This window comes from Mesocricetus auratus, unplaced genomic scaffold (assembly GCF_017639785.1).
Source record: "Mesocricetus auratus isolate SY011 unplaced genomic scaffold, BCM_Maur_2.0 Super-Scaffold_100676, whole genome shotgun sequence".
NCBI classification, from domain to species: Eukaryota; Metazoa; Chordata; class Mammalia; order Rodentia; family Cricetidae; genus Mesocricetus; species Mesocricetus auratus.
The window spans coordinates 120431172-120449351 of NW_024429266.1; the positions used below are offsets into that span (position 1 = coordinate 120431172).

The 18180-nt window shown below is 42.2% G+C and overlaps 2 protein-coding genes across 5 annotated transcripts in view; one reads left to right on the forward strand and one right to left on the reverse strand.

The window, feature by feature from the left end:
- Positions 1–4907, reverse strand: part of Avl9 (AVL9 cell migration associated) — a 57358-nt gene extending 52451 nt beyond the window's left edge. For 2 of the 3 annotated variants that reach the window (XR_005873697.1, XM_005087415.4), the window contains exon 1: positions 4577–4903. Coding sequence is in view for 2 of the 3 variants with exons in the window: in XM_005087415.4 (XP_005087472.1) it covers positions 4577–4669 (93 nt within the window). In the remaining variant the exon portion in view is untranslated. Of the gene's footprint in view, positions 1–4576 lie in introns of all 3 variants that reach the window. The other variant, XM_021223766.2, reaches the window with a different exon arrangement.
- Positions 4908–11496: 6589 nt separating this feature from the next.
- Positions 11497–14528, forward strand: Lsm5 (LSM5 homolog, U6 small nuclear RNA and mRNA degradation associated). Of its 2 annotated transcripts, none has more exons than XM_005087416.4 (5): positions 11497–11631; positions 12477–12572; positions 12842–12869; positions 13829–13901; positions 14296–14528. In XM_005087416.4, exons 1-5 carry the CDS (start codon positions 11586–11588, stop codon positions 14326–14328), a joined length of 276 nt encoding a protein of 91 aa, XP_005087473.1. In that variant the 5' UTR covers positions 11497–11585; the 3' UTR covers positions 14329–14528. The 2 variants fall into 2 exon arrangements, with proteins under 2 accessions (XP_005087473.1, XP_012981676.1); XM_013126222.3 differs by lacking the exon at positions 11497–11631 and adding an exon at positions 11731–11895.
- Positions 14529–18180: the final 3652 nt, after the last annotated feature.

Below are 18180 nucleotides of genomic sequence, written 5' to 3' on the forward strand. Positions count from 1 at the left end.
GGAAAGAAATTCAGTTTGGTGAAAACATTCAAGAGGTGAAGTTGAGCTGGGAGGTGGTGGCACATGCATTTAAGCCCAGCACTTGGGAGGCAGGGGCAGGAGGATCTCTGTGAGCTCGAAGCCAGCCTGGTCTACAGAGTGAATTTCAGAAGTCAAAGCTACACAGAGAAACGCTGTCTTGAAAAACCGAAAAAGAATTTAAGTTGCTGGCTATGTATAGAGACCAGGAATTCTATCAGAGAAAAGGTTAAAAGCAAAAATGTAGGGTGGTCAGATGGCCTAGTGAGTAAAGGTACCTGAAGCCAGACAATGCCAGCATGAAGACCTGGATTCAATCTCGGGAACTTGTGTAAATGCTGAGAGAGAGAACTGACACCACAAAGTTGTCTTCTGACTTCCATACATGGGTCATGTCCCCATTCCATGAATATTGTACACACAACAAATAAAGTGTCGCAGAATTCTTGTGTACACTGTAAATATGTCTCTGCCTAAGATGCCTTCTGATTGTTATAATAAAGAGCTGAATGCCAATATCTAGCCAGGACATATAGGAGGGGCTTCAAAAGAAGGTGGACTCACCAGCCAGAATTGGAGGAAGCAGGATGGGCAGTTCGGAGATAGCACCATGTGCAGAGTGGAGATTCATATAAATGGGGTAATTTAAGTTATAAGAGCTAGTAGGACAAGCTCAAGCTAAGGCCAAGCTTTCATAGTTAATAATAAATCTCTGTATTGTTATTTGTGAGCTGGTAGCCCAAAGAAAAATCCAACTAAAAATAAAAATTTTAAGGTTTGGAAAATAACTGCTCTCTACTGAATGTTTTTTTTTTTTTTTTTTTTTTTTTTGGTTTTTCGAGACAGGGCTTCTCTGTGGCTTTGGAGGCTGTCCTGGAACTCACTTTGTAGACCAGGCTGGCCTCGAACTCACAGAGATCCGCCCGCCTCTGCCTCCCGAGTGCTGGGATTAAAGGCGTGCGCCACCAATGACCAACGCCCGGCTTCTACTGAATGTTTAAAAATTTAAAACTATAAACAAAATCAGAGCTTGCCTGATACATACTTGATTATTTAACAAAAGATTACAGCAATGTGATTTGCAGGCTGGCCCAGCCTGGTAAGTATAACTCTCACTCCTCAGAGAAGCCTTTTTTTTTTTAAGATTTATTTATTATTATATAAACAGTATCCTGTCTGCATGTATGCATGCAGGCCAGAAGAGGGCATCAAATCTCATTACAGATGGTTGTGAGTCACCATGTGGTTGCTGGGAATTGAACTCAGGACTCCTGGAAGAGCAGTCAGCGCTCTTAACTTGTGAGCCTTCTCTCCAGGCCTTTTTAAAATTCTTTACAAACATCCACCGCTGGTAAGAATGCAGAGAACTGGCCATGAGGTGCTCATTGCAGTTACTTAAATCTTTGCACCTAATGCTCAGGGAACATGGAGCCAGAGGAGGCTGGGCAGTGGTGGCGCACGCCTTCAATCCCAGCACTCCAGAGGCAGAGGCAGAGGCAGGCGGATCTCTGTGAGTTCCGGGCCAGCCTGATCTACAGAGTGAGTTCTAGGACAGCCAGGGCTGTTACACAGAGAAACTCTGTCTCCAAAAGCAAAGCAAAACAAAAAACAAAAGCCAGAGGACAAGGGCATCTGCTGTGAGACACTGTCTTTTAAATATAACAGGGAAGCTGCACACATGAAATCTCAGTAATATGGTTGCCTAAACAAGACCTGCAAAATAACAACAGTAGATATGCCAAAGCAGATGGGGGATATCTCACAAGGTCCTACCCCTTGATGAAGAACTATGGGCAATTAATGGAGCTGAGAGATGGAGACTCAGTCTTCTCCAGGGCCAAGTCTCTAAATATCTATTCAAAGTTGTCAACCCTAAACACATATACAACCAACAGCAAATGAACTCAGCAGGTTAAATTTGTGTGTGTGTGTGTGTGTGTGTGTGTGTGTGTGTGTGTGTGTGTGAGCACAAGCTCTCACGGACACAGGCTTGCACATGCATAACAGTAACAAAGATGAAACATGAATTTGAGGAGGAGGGACACAAGATGAATTAGAAGAGGAACAGGAGATGTAGAATTATATAAATAATTATTCGTGTGTGACATTAAACCAGGAGCAGGGTATGCTGAGAAATAAATATTTCTGTTTGTTTTGTTTTGTTTTAAGATAGGATCTCTCTATAATGTTGCCCCAGTTGTCCTGGCTCTCACTCTGTAGACCAGGCTGGCCTTGAACTCACAGAGATCCATCCTCAACCCAAAACCTTGTGTTCACTAGGCAAGCACTCTTCTACTGAGTTACATTCTCCCAGCCCAGGATTAGGGTCTTAGTGCTTTGTTTCTATAATATCCCAGGGTAGGTGTACCTTTACAAAGGAGAGTAATAAATCAAGCTACTTTGAGCATCAAATTGGGGGAAAACTCAACTAGGATTTTTCTGCTTCATTGCAATTATTAAAAATTATCTAGCAAAAGAAATAGAGAAGGGCAAATTAGGAAACCATTTGTATTTGCTGGTCTTGAGTAGTGTTATACTGGTCATCTGACTTCTGCACAGAACTCACTTTACAAAAGCAGTCAGTTTTATCTGTGTGCTGAAACCAAAACCCAAAAGCAAGGAAATGACACAGCATGCAGGGGGCTATTATATCTTTCCTTTTCTGTTCTTTAATTTTTATGCAGTACTACATTTGGTTTCCTTTACAGAAATACATATTACCAATAAAGTCAGTAAGACAGGCAAAAAACATAATAAAATCTAGACTTTCAAGGGACAGCAAGAATTAGGAGACTCATCCTATCTCCTAAAGTGCCGATGTTTTCCTCTTTCTTTTCAGAGCTCCATTCAGTGTAGTGAGCTTATACAAGGTTTTTACCCAGAAAGTCCACACTGACACACACACACACACACACACACACACACACACACACACACACACACACACACACACACACGGCACAGAAAGCAAGGTTTCCACTTCTGACTCCAGGGCTGATTTTTTGTTTGTTTGTTTTGGTTTTTACGAGACAGGGTTTCTCTGTATTGTTTTGGAGGCTGTCGGTCCAGCCCGGCCTCGAACTCACAGAGATCTGCCTGCCTCTGCCTCCTGAGTGCTGGGATTAAAGGCGTGCGCCACCACTGCCCGGCGATTTTTTGTTTTGGTTTCTGTTTTTGTTTGTTTATTTTTCAAGACATGGTTTCTCTGTGTTAACACTCCTAGCTGTCCCTGCAACTTGTAGACCAAGCTGGCCTTAAACTCATGGAGATCTGCCTGTCCAAGGCTGTGTTCTAGTATGATCTCAGCAATTTTTTTCCAGTAAGACCTTTGTCAAGTTTTGTCACTTTACTCCTATCTTATAAAGCAACTAGTCCAACAGTTGTAGGCCTGAAGTACTAAATAATCTTAGTATCACACACAATAATGCTACTTTCTCTTAGGTGTTCTTGCTTTTCTTTATCCTTGAGGATAAAGAAATACAGTATCTTAGCCGGGCCCCGGTGGCACACGCCTTTAATCCCAGCACTCGGAAGGCAGAGGCAGGCGGATCTCTGTGAGTTCGAGGCCGGGCTGGACCGACAGCCTCCAAAACAATACAGAGAAACCCTGCCTCGTAAAAACCAAAAGAATAAAAAAGGAAAAAAAAAGAAATACAATATCTTAAAGTTAATAGTCTCTTTTTTTGATACAGGGTCTAAGTATTGTGTCCAACTTAAGATAATCCTCCTACCTCGGCCTCCCACTTGCTTGAAGTTAACAGTCTACACACACACACACACACACACACACACACACACACACACTCATCACCTCTTCGCTCCCTTCACTGTCGTTATCTTCTAATGAACTAAGCTTTTGTCAGTATTTTAATGTTACATTCTCTGTCAAAGGAAAGAAACCAAATGCGTCGTTGTCTATTAGTAACCGTTTTCTTCCCCAGTATCTTAAGTAGTCAATCCACCTCTACTAGCACATTATGACATCACTGCCTTCCAGTGTTTGTTCGCACTCAACAACCCTGTTCTATTTTGCTCCTCTGCCTTGAACACAAAGCAAACGCTCTTTTCACACGGTGGGTGGAAGAGCCAGCTAAGAAGTTAATACATGTCCATTTGCACTAACCGGTTGGTAAATTACATTTTCATTTACTGTAATGGATTTGGAGTGTCACCCTAACCAAAAGAAAAGCTCTGGACAGGAGCAAATCTTAAATGGCACAAGAGAAGGGGGCGGGGCCGATCGCCAACCCTAAACTATCGACTCCAGGCTCGCAAGAGATAAACAAAGGAAGCTGATTCTCCTGCGCGGCGTCTACATGCGCGTCAGCCTGCTTTGCACATTCGTGTGGAAAGCCACAGCTCACCACCTCCGGGGCGTCCAAACGCTGAGTTTGTCCTCAAGACTTCCAGCAGCTGTCAGTGAGGACGGACAGATAACCGAAGGCGCGGCCGTCCTTCTCCCTCTAACCCGGAACCCCTCGCCGCTCGTCATGCAATTCTCGGGGGAGCAGGGCGCGCCAGGCCGCGGGGCGCCGGGTTGGCGCGGGCCGGTCCTCACCTGGCAGCCCTTCTTGTGGTGAAAGCCGACCACCACGATGTGCAGGACAGGCCCGCAGGGGGCGCCGTCACCCTCACGCCCAGCCTTCTCCATGGGCGTCCGCCGCAGGCCCGCACCGCGACTCCAACCGCCGAGGTCGGGCCACACGATCCAGAGCGGCGGCCTTCAGATATCAGCCCGAGCGCCACATGTGCGCGGCGCCAAGGGCTCGAGGGACGCCAAACAGCTTCCCCACCTGCGCGAAGCCCCACGGGGCCTCCACGGCTCTGCTTCATCCGCTTCCGCAGCTTCCGGGCTGTCACCTGACGCTACCGCCGCCTCCGGCGGCGTGGGGCGGGGACCCGGACGCCCCAGTCTGGGCGGGGTCTGAGGCGGCATGGGCGGAGCCCGGATAGAGGGCGGGACTAGAGGGAAAGGAGCTTGGGGAGGGGCGTGGCTGTATGGTAGAAGGGGCGGGGCCTCCCGGATGAAGGCGCGTCCTACAGAACCGGCGGGGCGGGGCGGGGCGGGGCGGGGCGGGGCGGGGCGGGGCGGGGCGGGATGGATTCTGACCCCCAGGGACCCTTTACAGTAGGGGTTGAGGGTAGTCGCGGGTTGCACCTGTTCCTCCCTACGTTGTCAAATCAGTTCCTTCTAAAATCTATTTATCCTTCTTGAAATCTCCTTCCTACTCCCTCAGCTTTACTTCTTCATAAACGTGTTTTCTCTTCACTCTTTAAATCTTTTGTGGAATCTCTCACTCAGCCTTGCGTTCTAAATGTTTAACAAGGAGGCATATTTATGAGGTTCGGTATCTCGTGCATTCAACGTCTAAATTAAGTTACTTGCTTACTCAAATTTTTCTTTGGTTTCATTCTAGAGCTTTTTTTTTTCTCCATTTAATCTTTATGTGCAATCCCATGTAGTGGCTAAATGCATGTAATGCCAGAACTTGAGGGGCTGAGATAGGATTGCAAGTTTCAAGCTAGCTAGGGCTACATAGTATTAGAAATGTGCTCACAAGGTAAAAGATCACGACTCCAATTATAGTGACCCAACAAAACTTTATAACTTCAAATCAGGCTAGGCTTGGTGGCGCACGCCTTTAATCCCAGTACTCCAAAGGCAGAGAGCCAGGCAGATTTCTGAGTTTGAGGCCAGTGGGGTCTATAAAGCACAGAGCAAGTTCTAGGACAGCCAGGGTCACACAGAGAAACCATGTCTTGTGAAACAACAACAACAACAATTAACAATAATTTCAGACTAGGGGAGAGTAAGTCAGAAAATCATAGGAATAAGCACTCCTGGTCAAGATTCAGCCTTCCTTCCCTATGGCTAGGTGGTAGAGGTGGTAGTGGTTTGGGTGGCGAGCCTTAGTTTTCCTCCTTAGCTGAGGTTCACTCTCACATCTATTCCTGATCAACTAACTCAGAAAGTGGCCAGGAAAGAACGAAGGCAGAGTGCAGAGTAAGCAGGGTTTAAAACAAGAACACATGGCTAAAGGACCTGGGGCCGGAGAGTAGACAAAGAAGACGCGTGGTTATTACACCTGTTTGAAAGAAAAGACACATTTTTTTCCAACGGAGAGTTTAAGGTCAGTCTAGGCAAACAGGAATCCTTCTCAGACCTGCAAAAATAAATACATAAAACATATGTAAGTTTGGAAGCAATTTAAACCTTGAATTATAATATCTTTGACAGTAAAGATTTACATTTTACCTGTGAAATGATTATCTCAATATATATATTATATATATATATTTACCTGGCTATATATGTCATAGTACTGGAATATATATGTATATACATGCATATATACATATATATATATATATAAAATCAATGTACAATTTTCATTGCATCTTCTGGGGTTTACAATAACTAGCACAAAATAGGTCTGTTTTTCCAAGGGTTTTCAAATCCTTTGCGGCCTGAACTACAATTTCAAAAAGTAAATTGTTTAGATTCTGTTAAAAAAAACTCTACATTTTTCAATATATTGCTATCCATATCCTTTTTATATTACAAAATTCTTGACAGTGTTCATGGCTTCATGAAAAATATAGTATTTCCAGTATACAGAGTAGATTAACATTTCTTAAATGTTACTCTTTTATGTTAACTAGTTGAATTTTACTATTTTCTTTCTTTTTTAAAAAGTAATTTATTTTTATTTTATATGTATTGGTGTTTTGCCTACATGAATGTCTGTGTGAGGGTGTAGGTTTGGAGTTATAGACAGTTGTGAGCTGGCATGTAGGTGCTGGGAATTGAACCCTGGTCCCCTGGAAGAGTTGTCAACCATCTCTCCAGCCCCTAACTTTTACTATTTTCTTGATGTAAACTGTGTTAATATTTTCCACAGTTGGCATAGCTAAAATTAAGTCTAATTTCACACCTTTGTTTGAATGTGTGGATAGATTTCTGTCTCCAGTAAACATCAATATTTAACTCACTGTTCAGGCAACACAGTTATACCTTTAGAAATATGTGCCACTTCATATCCTAGAGCAGTCATGTGAGATTAAATCATCCGTTTCTAACTATTATGTTTAAATGTTTTAAGAATATATCATTTAAAGGCATTTTGTAGTTACTATCTGACCAAATGATTGATAGAAAGTGACTTAAAGGATTTGTTTCAGCTCAGGGTTTGAGAAGATACAGAACACCAAAGAAGCAAGAGACACAAGACTGCAAACTGGTTCATGTGAAAACAGTTTAGAATGGCACCTCCCTTAAAATGATGTGTGTATTTACATGTTCCTGTAACTAAGCTACTCAGGCTGGCCTTGAACTCACTTTGTATCTCAGGCAGTCTCAAAACGAAACAGAGTAACACACACACACACACTCACACACACACACACACACACACACACACGTTAGGAGACTATAGCTCAGTGGTCTCACTGGTAGAGGACTTTCCCAATGTGCCTGCGTCCCTGGTTTCATTCCCCAGCATTGCAAAAAGAATGTTGCTGGTGATCAGTTTGTTCATATCATGGGACACTTCAAGGATTGTCTGTATTGTCCGTGTCATTCTTTTTCTGATGAAAATAAAACAGGGATAAAGATAGAAAAGAAAATCCAGAAAAGGAAGAGGCTTCATAAGTGAATTAGGCCTTACTCTGTATTTAGAACCTTACAGAGATTAAGGACTGTGTCAAGGGGCATAAGTGATATAGAATAAATTCAAAGAACATTGATTAGACCAAATCTAGCGATGTGGTGACTTTAGTGCACCGATCAAGATAAACTGTTGCCTTCATGTGGTTTATAGTTATAAAACAATCTTCCTTTTACATTGATTTTGTGTGGGGGATGCATAGGTTGAAGCTTTTGGGAGTTGGTTCACTTCTACCTAGTGAGCTCCAGGGGTTGAACTTAGGTTATCCAGCTTAGCAAATGCACCTTTGCCCATTGAGCCGTCTCACCAGCCCCCAAATAAAGTTGTAAGCAATAATGTTCTCTGTGTATAGAGTCCCTATCGTAAGCCAAATAGCCATGTTAGCATTAGGAAACAAAGATCAAAGAGTAACAATACATCCAATATAATGCAGTTTGCTATGCACTAGATCTTGTCCTAACAAATTTTCATAGGTTATTCAATCATTAAAATAATCTTTTCAGTGGGTGAGAGAGATAGTTCCATGGTTAAGAGCACTGACACCTCTTCCAGAAGGCCTGGGTTTGATTCCCAGCATCCATGTGGTGATTCACAACTGACTGTAACTTAAGTCCCAGGGGATCTGATGTCTTCTCTGGCCTCCACGGACACCAGGCACACGTGTAGTACACAGACATCGAAGGGGTTTGAATAAGAATGGATGGAATAGGCTCATATATTTGAATGTTTAGTTACCAGGGAGTGGAACTGTTTGAAAGGATTACAAGGATTAGGAGGTGTGACTTTGTTGCTGTAGGTTTGGCCTTGGAGGAAGACTGTCACTGGGGGGTCGCTTTCTCTTGGCCTGCAGATAAGGGTGCTACTGGTCCAGTGCCATTCACGCTGCCATGCTCCCCATCAGGGTAAAGATGAACTAAACCTCTGAAACTGTAAGCAAGTTCCCCATTACATGCTTTCTTTTAAAAGTGTTGGTCATGGTGTCTCTTCATAGCCGTAGAACAGTGACTAAGAGAGACATACATGCAAACCAAACAAATACAATAATATTGTATCTGCCACTGTTTCTAATAGGTAAACTGACATTTTAAACAATACACCCATAAGTCAGATAATTAGAAATTGTGGTGGGCTAATGAGGCGGCTTAGCAGGTAAAGGTGCTTGTTGACTGCGTTTGAGCTCCAGAACCCACAGGCAAAAGGAAAGAATAGCCGGGCGGTGGTGGCGCACGCTTTTAATCCCAGCACTCGGGAGGCAGAGGCAGGTGGATCTCTGTGAGTTTGAGACCAGCCTGGACTACCAAGCGAGTTCCAGGACAGCCTCCAAAGCCACAGAGAAACCCTGTCTCGAAAAACCAAAAAAAAAAAAAAAAAGGAAAGAATATATTACACAAACACACACACACACACACATACACACATGCACACGTTCACTCACATGGTTAATACAAATGTAATCTTAAAAGCATTTTAAAAGCTTTTTTTTTTTTTTTTTTTTTTTTTACTTTTCGAGACAGGCTTTCTCTGTATTGCTTTGGAGCCTGTCCTGGAACTTGCTGTGTACACCAGGCTGGCCTCAGACACGAAGAAATCCTTCTGCCTCAGCCTCTTGAGTGCTGGGATTAAAGGTGTGTGCTATCAACACTCGGCTTTAAAACATTTTTTAAAGGTTGAATTTGAATAAAAGTCACTAAATTCAGAACTGATGAATTTAATGACAATACTATCTCCCAACATAGTCTTAAGAAACTCAGTCTTTTAAAGGGAGGTAGCTTTGTTGAATAATTATATAAAAATCACACCCAAATAATTCTGTCAACTATTAACACTGCTGCCAGCCAGTGATAGATTCCAGTAGACTCATGGAACACAGACTAGGAGATCATCTCTGAGAACAACGGTCTTGGAACACGAGCAACATCTTTGCTAGGACATGGAGGAATATCATAAAGTTAAATAAGAAAAATTGCTGAAGACTAGGGTTGTTAAGGAAATACATTTGAGAAGGCAAGTGTTGTATGCTAAATGGGAGAGAAATGTGATTTAAAGACAAGATCAATAATAGGAGTTTGGTGTTTCTAACTTAAATTAAAAAAGGAAGAGAAAAAAGTAAACAAAGAGAAAGATAGAAAGAACATGCTTTGCAGACCAGGTTAGGCTCAACTCAGAGACCTACCTCCCTCTGCCTCCCAAGTGCTGGTATTAAAGGCATGTACTATTATGTCATACAATATTTAGTGTTTTTATAGATTATTTTTCTATATGTTATTTCATGGATGCTAATAAATACACATTTCAAACTAAAAAAAATAATAGGAGTTTGGAAGTGACACATACCAACTGCACACCATGTCCTCTTCACTTGGAATGCTACCTTTGTCTGTTTATCCACACTTTAATCACCATGCAGGACTCTTGTCAATTCCTCTGTGAAGCTTTCCTAGCTGATATGTCTGGCCATGGGACAGTTACTCAACTTCTTTAAGCACAAGGAACTTAATCATGATTCTTGCCTCAAAGGATGGCAGTAAACAGTGTATGTGTGCAGTTGGGAGGCAGAGGTCGGTGGATCTTTGTGAGTTCGAGGCCAGCCTGGTCTACAAAGTGAGTTCCAGGACAACTAGGGCTGTTGCATAGAGAAACATTGTCTTGAAAAACCACAAAAAGAGTGTATTTGTAGTTGTCCTGGCACCTAGTAGGTACACATGATTTATGGAATGGGGGTTGTGGGGAAAGGCCACCACTGCCTTGAAATGAGAATGGAGTGGAGTTTCCAAGGCTCCTAGAGGCATTGCTCTGTATATTCAGTTTCATGGTGCTATGTACATACAATGTATTTGTCCTTCTTCCCACTCACTCTCGTAGAAGACTTTATCTACTTTGCTTTATATACCCAGCAAGCTGCTAACCAAACAGTATTCTATAGACTTTGGTTTGCTCAATGAAGGAATGAAGGGTGGCTTACCAATGAATGTTGTTGATTATGATTTCTCCCAATTAGATTGTTTAAGCCCCTCAGACACAAATGAGACAAACGAAGGTAAAGAATTCATCTGCTTTTTTGTTTGTTTTTTGAAGTAGGGCCAACCCAGGGTCTCATGAATGCTAGGAAAGCACTCTAGTGCTAAGCACGATGGTCAAGCTCTCGCTAGTTTTTATTTCCTATTTTGTGTCAGGGTCTTACTAAGTTGTCCGTGTTTGACAACTGTGGCCTCCTCCTGTCTCTTAAGCGCTGGGATTGCTGGCCCCTCCACACAGCGGCTTTTTATCTTTTTCCAAAACAGACGTGTGATAGCACGTTTTCCAAAGGTGATGACATTAACATACGGAGTGACATCTAGCGGCTGCCTGTAAATCAATAACTGTTAGTAACTATAAAAGCCTGTAATAAACTAGACTTCTAGAAAGGACAAGAAGAAATTAATAAAGTAGTAAAAAAAAAAACCCTTGTCAATACCTGGTATACTTTTAAAAGTTTCGAATGGGTTTTCAGTACTCTAGGCTTAAAAGTACTAGATTCGTTAAGAAAATGAGTAGTTGCTGAGACGAACGCAGAACGAGTTGGTGATAGGAAATCCTAATTGATTTTATGGCTCTGAAGAAAGAGCTCGGCACGAGACGCAACCTTTTAGAGGAAAACTAGCTGACTCAGAGGTCTCGTATGTGGTAGTCTTCAGGCACCGAGGAGGCAAACTATCAAGTGTAGCAGAACTTCGGGGTCACGGGATGGTGGCACCGGTATAGGTCCGAACTAGTCTATCGAATCTGTCGGAGATCCGTTTGGAGACGCCCGATCGCCAGATCGGCCTCCGATTAGTTTGGTCTGAGCCAGCTGCGGACACGGGCGGAAGCGCGCTCTTTTAAAGTCTGCGCCGGTAGCCTTGTGCCACTTCCGGCGTGGCCATGGCGGCTAACGCGACCACGAACCCGTCTCAGCTCCTGCCACTAGGTCAGAGTCTTGCCTGGGGGGGGCGGGCGGGTTGCTGCAGTCCCACGCCCGCGGCGGAGGCTTGCCCCTCCGGGCCGCCCCGCCCTCGGCGTCGCAGCAGCGAAGGCAGACCGTGTCATCTGTCGGTGGCCGGCGAGGGGCCTCGGCCTTCTTTATGAGCTCGCCTTAAGATGTCCGGTCTACAGATTCGGTGGATGGACCCTGTGTTGTATCTGGTTGGGTGAGGAGGGCGCCACGGTCTACGGTGAATCTTGAAATCTGGAGGTTAGCCCTTCCCCCCCTCGTTCACTAATTCAGCAAGCAGTTCCCTCACTGTGCCGGGGTGCTGCTGAATAATGGATTTAAATGACAGCCGCATGGCGTTCAGTTAGCACACCGCAAAACATCGCGCCGAGCGGTTCTCGGTCGGCTCCAGAGATGCTCAGGTTGGTCTCCTAGCCAAAGGCAGGGTGAGAAGAAGTGATAGGAAGCTGGTGTGGATAAGAATGCCTCTCCTGCGTAATGTTTTGGCGCTGGTGACGTTAGTGAATGTGGCTGTGGTGGAAGTTTTTTTTTGCAGTGTCCACTCCAGGATATGTTAGATACTGTTCATCGGTACAAACACCGATGAGGAAAAACTATCATGATTTCCACCTTTCGGTGTAAGCGTTTTCATATGTTAACCAAATAACCTAAATAAAATCACAGTCATGTTAATTGCAGAAAAGAAAAGGTAAGTAAAGGCCAAGCAAACATTATTTAGTGACTGCTTTTTGTTCATCTTTAATGATACGGAAATAATAAAGTAAGCGCTCAAATGGTTGTTGAACTAATAAGTGGGTAAAACAGTCTTTTTCCTTCCACAGAGCTTGTGGACAAGTGTATAGGATCAAGGATTCACATTGTGATGAAGAGTGACAAAGAGATAGTTGGTACACTTCTAGGATTTGACGACTTTGTCAGTATCCTTTTAAGACGTGGTAATGGAACAGGTTTTTAAAGATGTATGAGTATAAGAGTCGTAGACAGATGACATAGTTCTGGTTATTACATTAAAAATAATTTATTTTCCAGGAGCTTGGTAACATTTTAAGAGGTGCTTGCAGAGAGCAGATAGGGTTCTCTCCAACAACAAACCTTTTGAATTTGCACCATTGCGTTGAACATATTTGCAACCAAACAAAAACAGACTAAGTTCAGCCTTGTTTATTTTCTTAACAACAAATTTCAGATATGGTGTTGGAAGATGTCACCGAGTTGTGAGTAGTATTAAAAATGACAAATAATTGGGGGGGGAGGGGGAGGAAATACCTTTTTGAATTAAAGGCAGGTGCCTTAGTTACTTTTCTGTTACTGTGAAGAGACAGCATGGCCAAGGCCGTTTATAAAAGAAAGTGTTTACTGTGGGCTTGCTTACAGTTTCAGAGGGTGAGAGTCCATGCTTTTCTTGGTGAGGAGTGTGGCAGCAGGCAGGTGTGGATCTGGGGTAATAGCTAAGCCATTTTATGTTGAGATAACCATGAGACAAGAGAGCTAACTGGTATAATTTATTCTTTTGAAACCGCCAAGCCCACCCCCAGTGACGCACCTCCGACAAGGCCATCCCTCTACCCATTCCCAAACAGTTCTACCAACCGAGGACCAAGTTTTTCAAACATGAGCCCGCGGAGGCCATTTTCATTTAAACTACCATAGCAGGATTGGTATGACTGATAAAAAAGTATTACCTGTTGGAATTGTTTTAATACTGAAACCTTATTTACTGGTATTTGTGAGGCTGGGCCAGAGGGTTATTGTCTTAATGTTGTTATTCCTGAATTTCTAAGAAATTAGTGTAAACAAGCTTTATAGTGACTGTATATTTACTTCTATATTATATCTTTATAATATATCTTTATATTTACTTCTATATTTATAGAAGCTTTATATTTACATGCCTTATCTGGTGGGCCGACTCTATTTCTGAAAATTCTTGTAATTGTATGAGTTTACATTCATTCATATGTAAGGATAACAGAACGATTGTAATTGTATGAGTTCACATTCATTCATACGTAATAATAACGGTTTTGATGTTAGGGGTTGAACCCAGGGCCTTGTGCTCTGCCACCAAGTTAACCTCTTTACCCCAGGAACAATTTTTAGAGAGGAAAAGTGTTTCCAAAATATTGCCTTTGAATACTTGTTTATGCTGACTCCATTTTTTTTATCTATTTAGTGAAATTACACCAGAAGGAAGAAGGATTACAAAATTAGATCAGATTTTACTAAATGGGAATAATATAACGATGGTAAGACATTAGCGCTGTTTTATTTTGAATTTAATTACTTCTGTGGGGCAGGGATTACAGAACTGACTAACCTGCTGCTTAGCTCAGTGTTCACGGCCTAGACATGCTGAGGGAGCCTTCTGTGAGCAGTGCCCCAACACAGCTATTGAAAGAGCATTGGGCCTTAAGAGTCATTTGCTTATTAATCTCTATTACCTTTAGTTCATCAGGAGTCATTGTTGAAACTCTTAAACATCAGTTAATGATGTTGGGGTTGCTAACAGATGTTGATGGCCTGGAGGAAATGGGAAGTGAAGGATGGGGGAGAGACAAAGGTGGCTTTGGTTCATGAGGAGCACATGGGGGATTAGGTGGCATGGTAGCGTTATTAATAAACTCTTTTTCTCTAATGCAGCTGGTTCCTGGAGGAGAAGGGCCTGAAGTATGAATGGATCACCTTGACTTATGCTAGATTCTGGCTTTTTAAAAAACCTTTGATGTTTAGATTCTATAAAATGAAGTTTCCGTTAAAAGGAAATACTTTGGAAATATATACCCATTTTTCTAAGCTAATCATGGTTATGTTGGGAAAGGAAGAGTTTTGTTTTGTTTTTTTTAAAGGCTTAAAATAAAGATGTTTTTGGTTAATGGTGATTTATTTATTATGTTGAAAGGTCTAGTGAAACAAATATAGTTATTTTGGTTTCATATTGATTTCTGTTTATTTTCTTCCTTGTTTATTTGGTTTGGGGTGAGGGCAAGCCATTTTATTCAGAGGCTTGAGGATGGGATAGGCCTATCTGAGACAATGTTCAACAATGGTTGGTCTTCCTGGCCTCTTTGCTAAAAGTGAACTTAACTCTTGTTTTTTAAAAAGGATTTTATTTATTTGTATTCTATGTGTATGGATAACTTCCTCTCATGTAGCTTGACTTCATGTGCCATGTCTGCAGAGGTCAGATGAGGGTATTGGATCCCCTGGCACAAAGTTATGGTGGATTGTCACCTGCCATGTGGGTCTGGGATCGAACCTGGGTTCTCAGCAAGAAGAACACATGCTCTTAACCGTTGAACTGTCTCTCCTGCTCCTAAACTTAATTCTTAAACAGCATTTATTTCGAAACAAACAGCTTTGATTTTGAATATACCATTTTAAAAAAACCTTAATGATCCCTTAAGAAAATTCAGTTCAGACTCTGATACTTTGCAGTGAAGCTTTCCACATTGAATTCAGCTTTTAACTAATTTCTATTGGAATAAAACATATGTACTGTATGTACATTGTAGAAGTGCAGGTAAGCAAAGCAGCAATCACGTTTTATACTTTCCTAGACTTGAAAACTTTTTTTTAAAATTTGTGTGAGTGTTTTGCCTGCATGTATGTCTGTGTACCGCTTACTTCCTTTGCACCGTGAAAGCCGGAAGGTGGTGTTGGGTCCCCTGGGAATGGAGTTACAAGGGATCGTGACCCTTCTGTGGATGCTGGGAATGAACTGGGGTCATTTGCAAGAGCAACAAGTGTTCTTAACTGCTGAGCGGTCTTTCTAGCTTCATCTTTTCTTAGACTGCCCTCCCCCCAGGTGTGCAAGTGCCGTGGAGCGCGTGTGGAGGCCAGAGGACAGCTTGCAGGAGTCAGTTTTCTCCCTTATCATGAGTCCTCCATATTGAACGCAGGTCATCAGGCTGGGTAGCAGTGCCTGTGCCTATTGATCGATCTCACCTACTCCTCTCAAGGATTTTTTGAGTGTGTACATTTTAACAAAAACTTGCTTATGCTAAATGTTTAGGTTCCATACAAGTACATAAAAGAAGACTTAATGATGAGTGTTTTCTGTGTCAAATATTTCAACAATGTGTATAAAATTGTATTAAATGTTTTTACAATAAATTATTTAGCCTATGCTTATTAGCCACAGTAATTTTAGCTAAATCTTTATAATTTTTGTTTTTCCTAGAGTAAGTTCATAGAGTACATGTTTATCATATTGCCAATAGAAAGCTTGTATCACACTACTTTTCCAGTTTTTCAATACCTTTTACACGCTTATCAGCATTTGAATGTTACGTTGTTTTCTTCAACTATGATAAGCAAAACCTAGTTTAAAAACTTAAAAGAACTTACTTTGAACTTACTTGTATTTAATGAATTATTTAAGGCCTCACACCAACACTTTTTGGACACAGGGTCTTGCATACCTTCTAGGCTGACCTTGATCTTGCAATACTGCCTCAGTCTTTCCAGCACTAGGATTACAGTCATGTTCTGCCACACCAAATTTATATAAAGCCTTTACCTATTTGTCTTTAAAAATGAGTACAAAAATAGCTTCCAAAACTTTTGTGAGGTTATTTATGTTAGTTGCTCTTCCCACTGCTTCAACAAACAGCAGACATCTTAAGGAGAGGAGGATTTGCTTTGCCTTACAGTTCCAGGGTTAGAAAGTCATCATGGGAAGGAAGGCAGCAAGACGTGAGGAGGTAGCTGCTCACACCGCATTCAGTCAGGAAGCAAAGAGCATGTGATGCTGCTACTCAGCTCTCTTTCTCCTTTTCAGTCTGGGAGCTCAGCCCGTGGGATGATCTTCCCACCTCAACTTTATCTATAAAAATCCCTTACAAACATGCCCAGAGGTTTGTTTTTATGGAGATTCTAATTCCCTTCAGATTGAATATTAAGATGAACCATATTTTGCAAATAACATCCCCAGCCTATAGTTTGTCTTTTACTGGTATTTTTGATATAATGTATTTTTATCTATATTGACCTAGATCTTATTTTCATCTAGTCCAAATTGAGCAGAAAGTCCTTTGCTTTGGGGGAAACACACACACACACTCACTCACTCTGTTAGGGTCTTATGTTTTCAGTGTTTCTTTAAATCTTGAACTTATCAGGAATTGTAGTGATTCTGTTTTTGAAAATGATTTTTTTTTTTGGTTTCTCTGTGCCTTTGGAGGCTGTCCAGGAACTCGCTCTGTACCAGGCTGGCCTCCAATTCACAGAGATCTGCCTGCCTCTGCCTCCCAAGTGCTGGGATTAAAGGCGTGCGCCGCCAAAGCCCGGCTGAAAATGATTTTTAAATTTCTATAATAAGTTACTTATTTGTTTGAATTACACGGTATAAATATGAACTGTATTGCATAATTCCAGTTTGACTATGGTTTGCTTGCTTGCTGATTTTTCCCGCCTTTTTATTTTCAATACTAGAGCAATGTCATTGCCAACTCCGTTTTTTTGTCCTTTGATGGAATGAATACCCTGCAGGGAGCACATGTTCTAACTTCAATATGCTGTAAGTTTTATAGGAGGAGGCATAGTTACCCATGTGGCTGTATGAATGAGAGTCTACTTGCCTACTAGTTCTTCTAGTCTGTTTTTTTCTCAGTTGAGAATCAAACCCATTGTCTTGTACATGTGTGGAAAGCACTCTTCACTAAGCCGTGTACTCATCTCTTCTGATCTACTGTTGAACAGTAATGGAAATGATATAATTCCTCTGTTTACACGTTTATCCTCTTCTGAGTTCTCAACCTTGGCAGTGTCAGGATTTCTAACCATGAAATATGAGTAGAATACCCCTGTTATTCACTGTCCATCTAGCTATAACAAGGTCTCTAGACACTGCCACATATCCTAAGTAAATAGTCACTCAGGATTATTGACTGAGAACCTTCTAATTAAGTGGGTACTGTTTGTTGGACTCTCCAGAATCATCTAATATTTACTTAGCCATGGACCATGAGCACTGAATTTAGATGACTAAAATTTGGGGAGAAAAGGCTGTGACAGAGTGTTGATATCCTGGCTTCTCCCTCTCCCTGGGTCTGGGTAGTCTGGCTCTGTTCCTTCCAGCCCTTTCCTGGGCCTGGGCCTTCTCCTTAGGGATCCTTTCCTGGTCACAGGGCTTGCTTCCCACCCTGGGATCCTCACTGACATCTATCAAAGGTTGCATGGCTGCTGCATTGTGCATGTGTTAGGTGGCTGCATAAAGACTCTGCTTGCAAAAACCATGTGGAACTGGAACTGCTCAGAGCCGGGCCAATGGCAGTTCCCTGACTCCAGTTCAATGGCCCCAACTGCTGAGACTCGCATAAGCAAGCACTTCCTGCCTGTTCTTTCTTCTTCTTTCCCTTTCTTGCTCCCCTCCCCTTGCTCCCTTTCCCAATAAACTCCATGTGGGTTTGTTGAGTTTGGTGGATCGTGTTTCATTACCTGAAGCTGCAGCAAAGAACAAGAAGGTTCCATCATAGCAAATAGCAATTCGATGGAAAAGCGTTTACTTAATCTTGCAGTTTGTAG

Bases quoted from the DNA above. Each gene is read 5' to 3' on its own strand.
- Lsm5 (XM_005087416.4), top strand. From the start codon at position 11,586: ATGGCGGCTAACGCGACCACGAACCCGTCTCAGCTCCTGCCACTAG. The intron at 11,632-12,476 runs GTCAGAGTCTTG...TTCCTTCCACAG, and splicing joins GTCTCAGCTCCTGCCACTAG to AGCTTGTGGACAAGTGTATA. The intron at 13,902-14,295 runs GTAAGACATTAG...TCTCTAATGCAG, and splicing joins ATGGGAATAATATAACGATG to CTGGTTCCTGGAGGAGAAGG.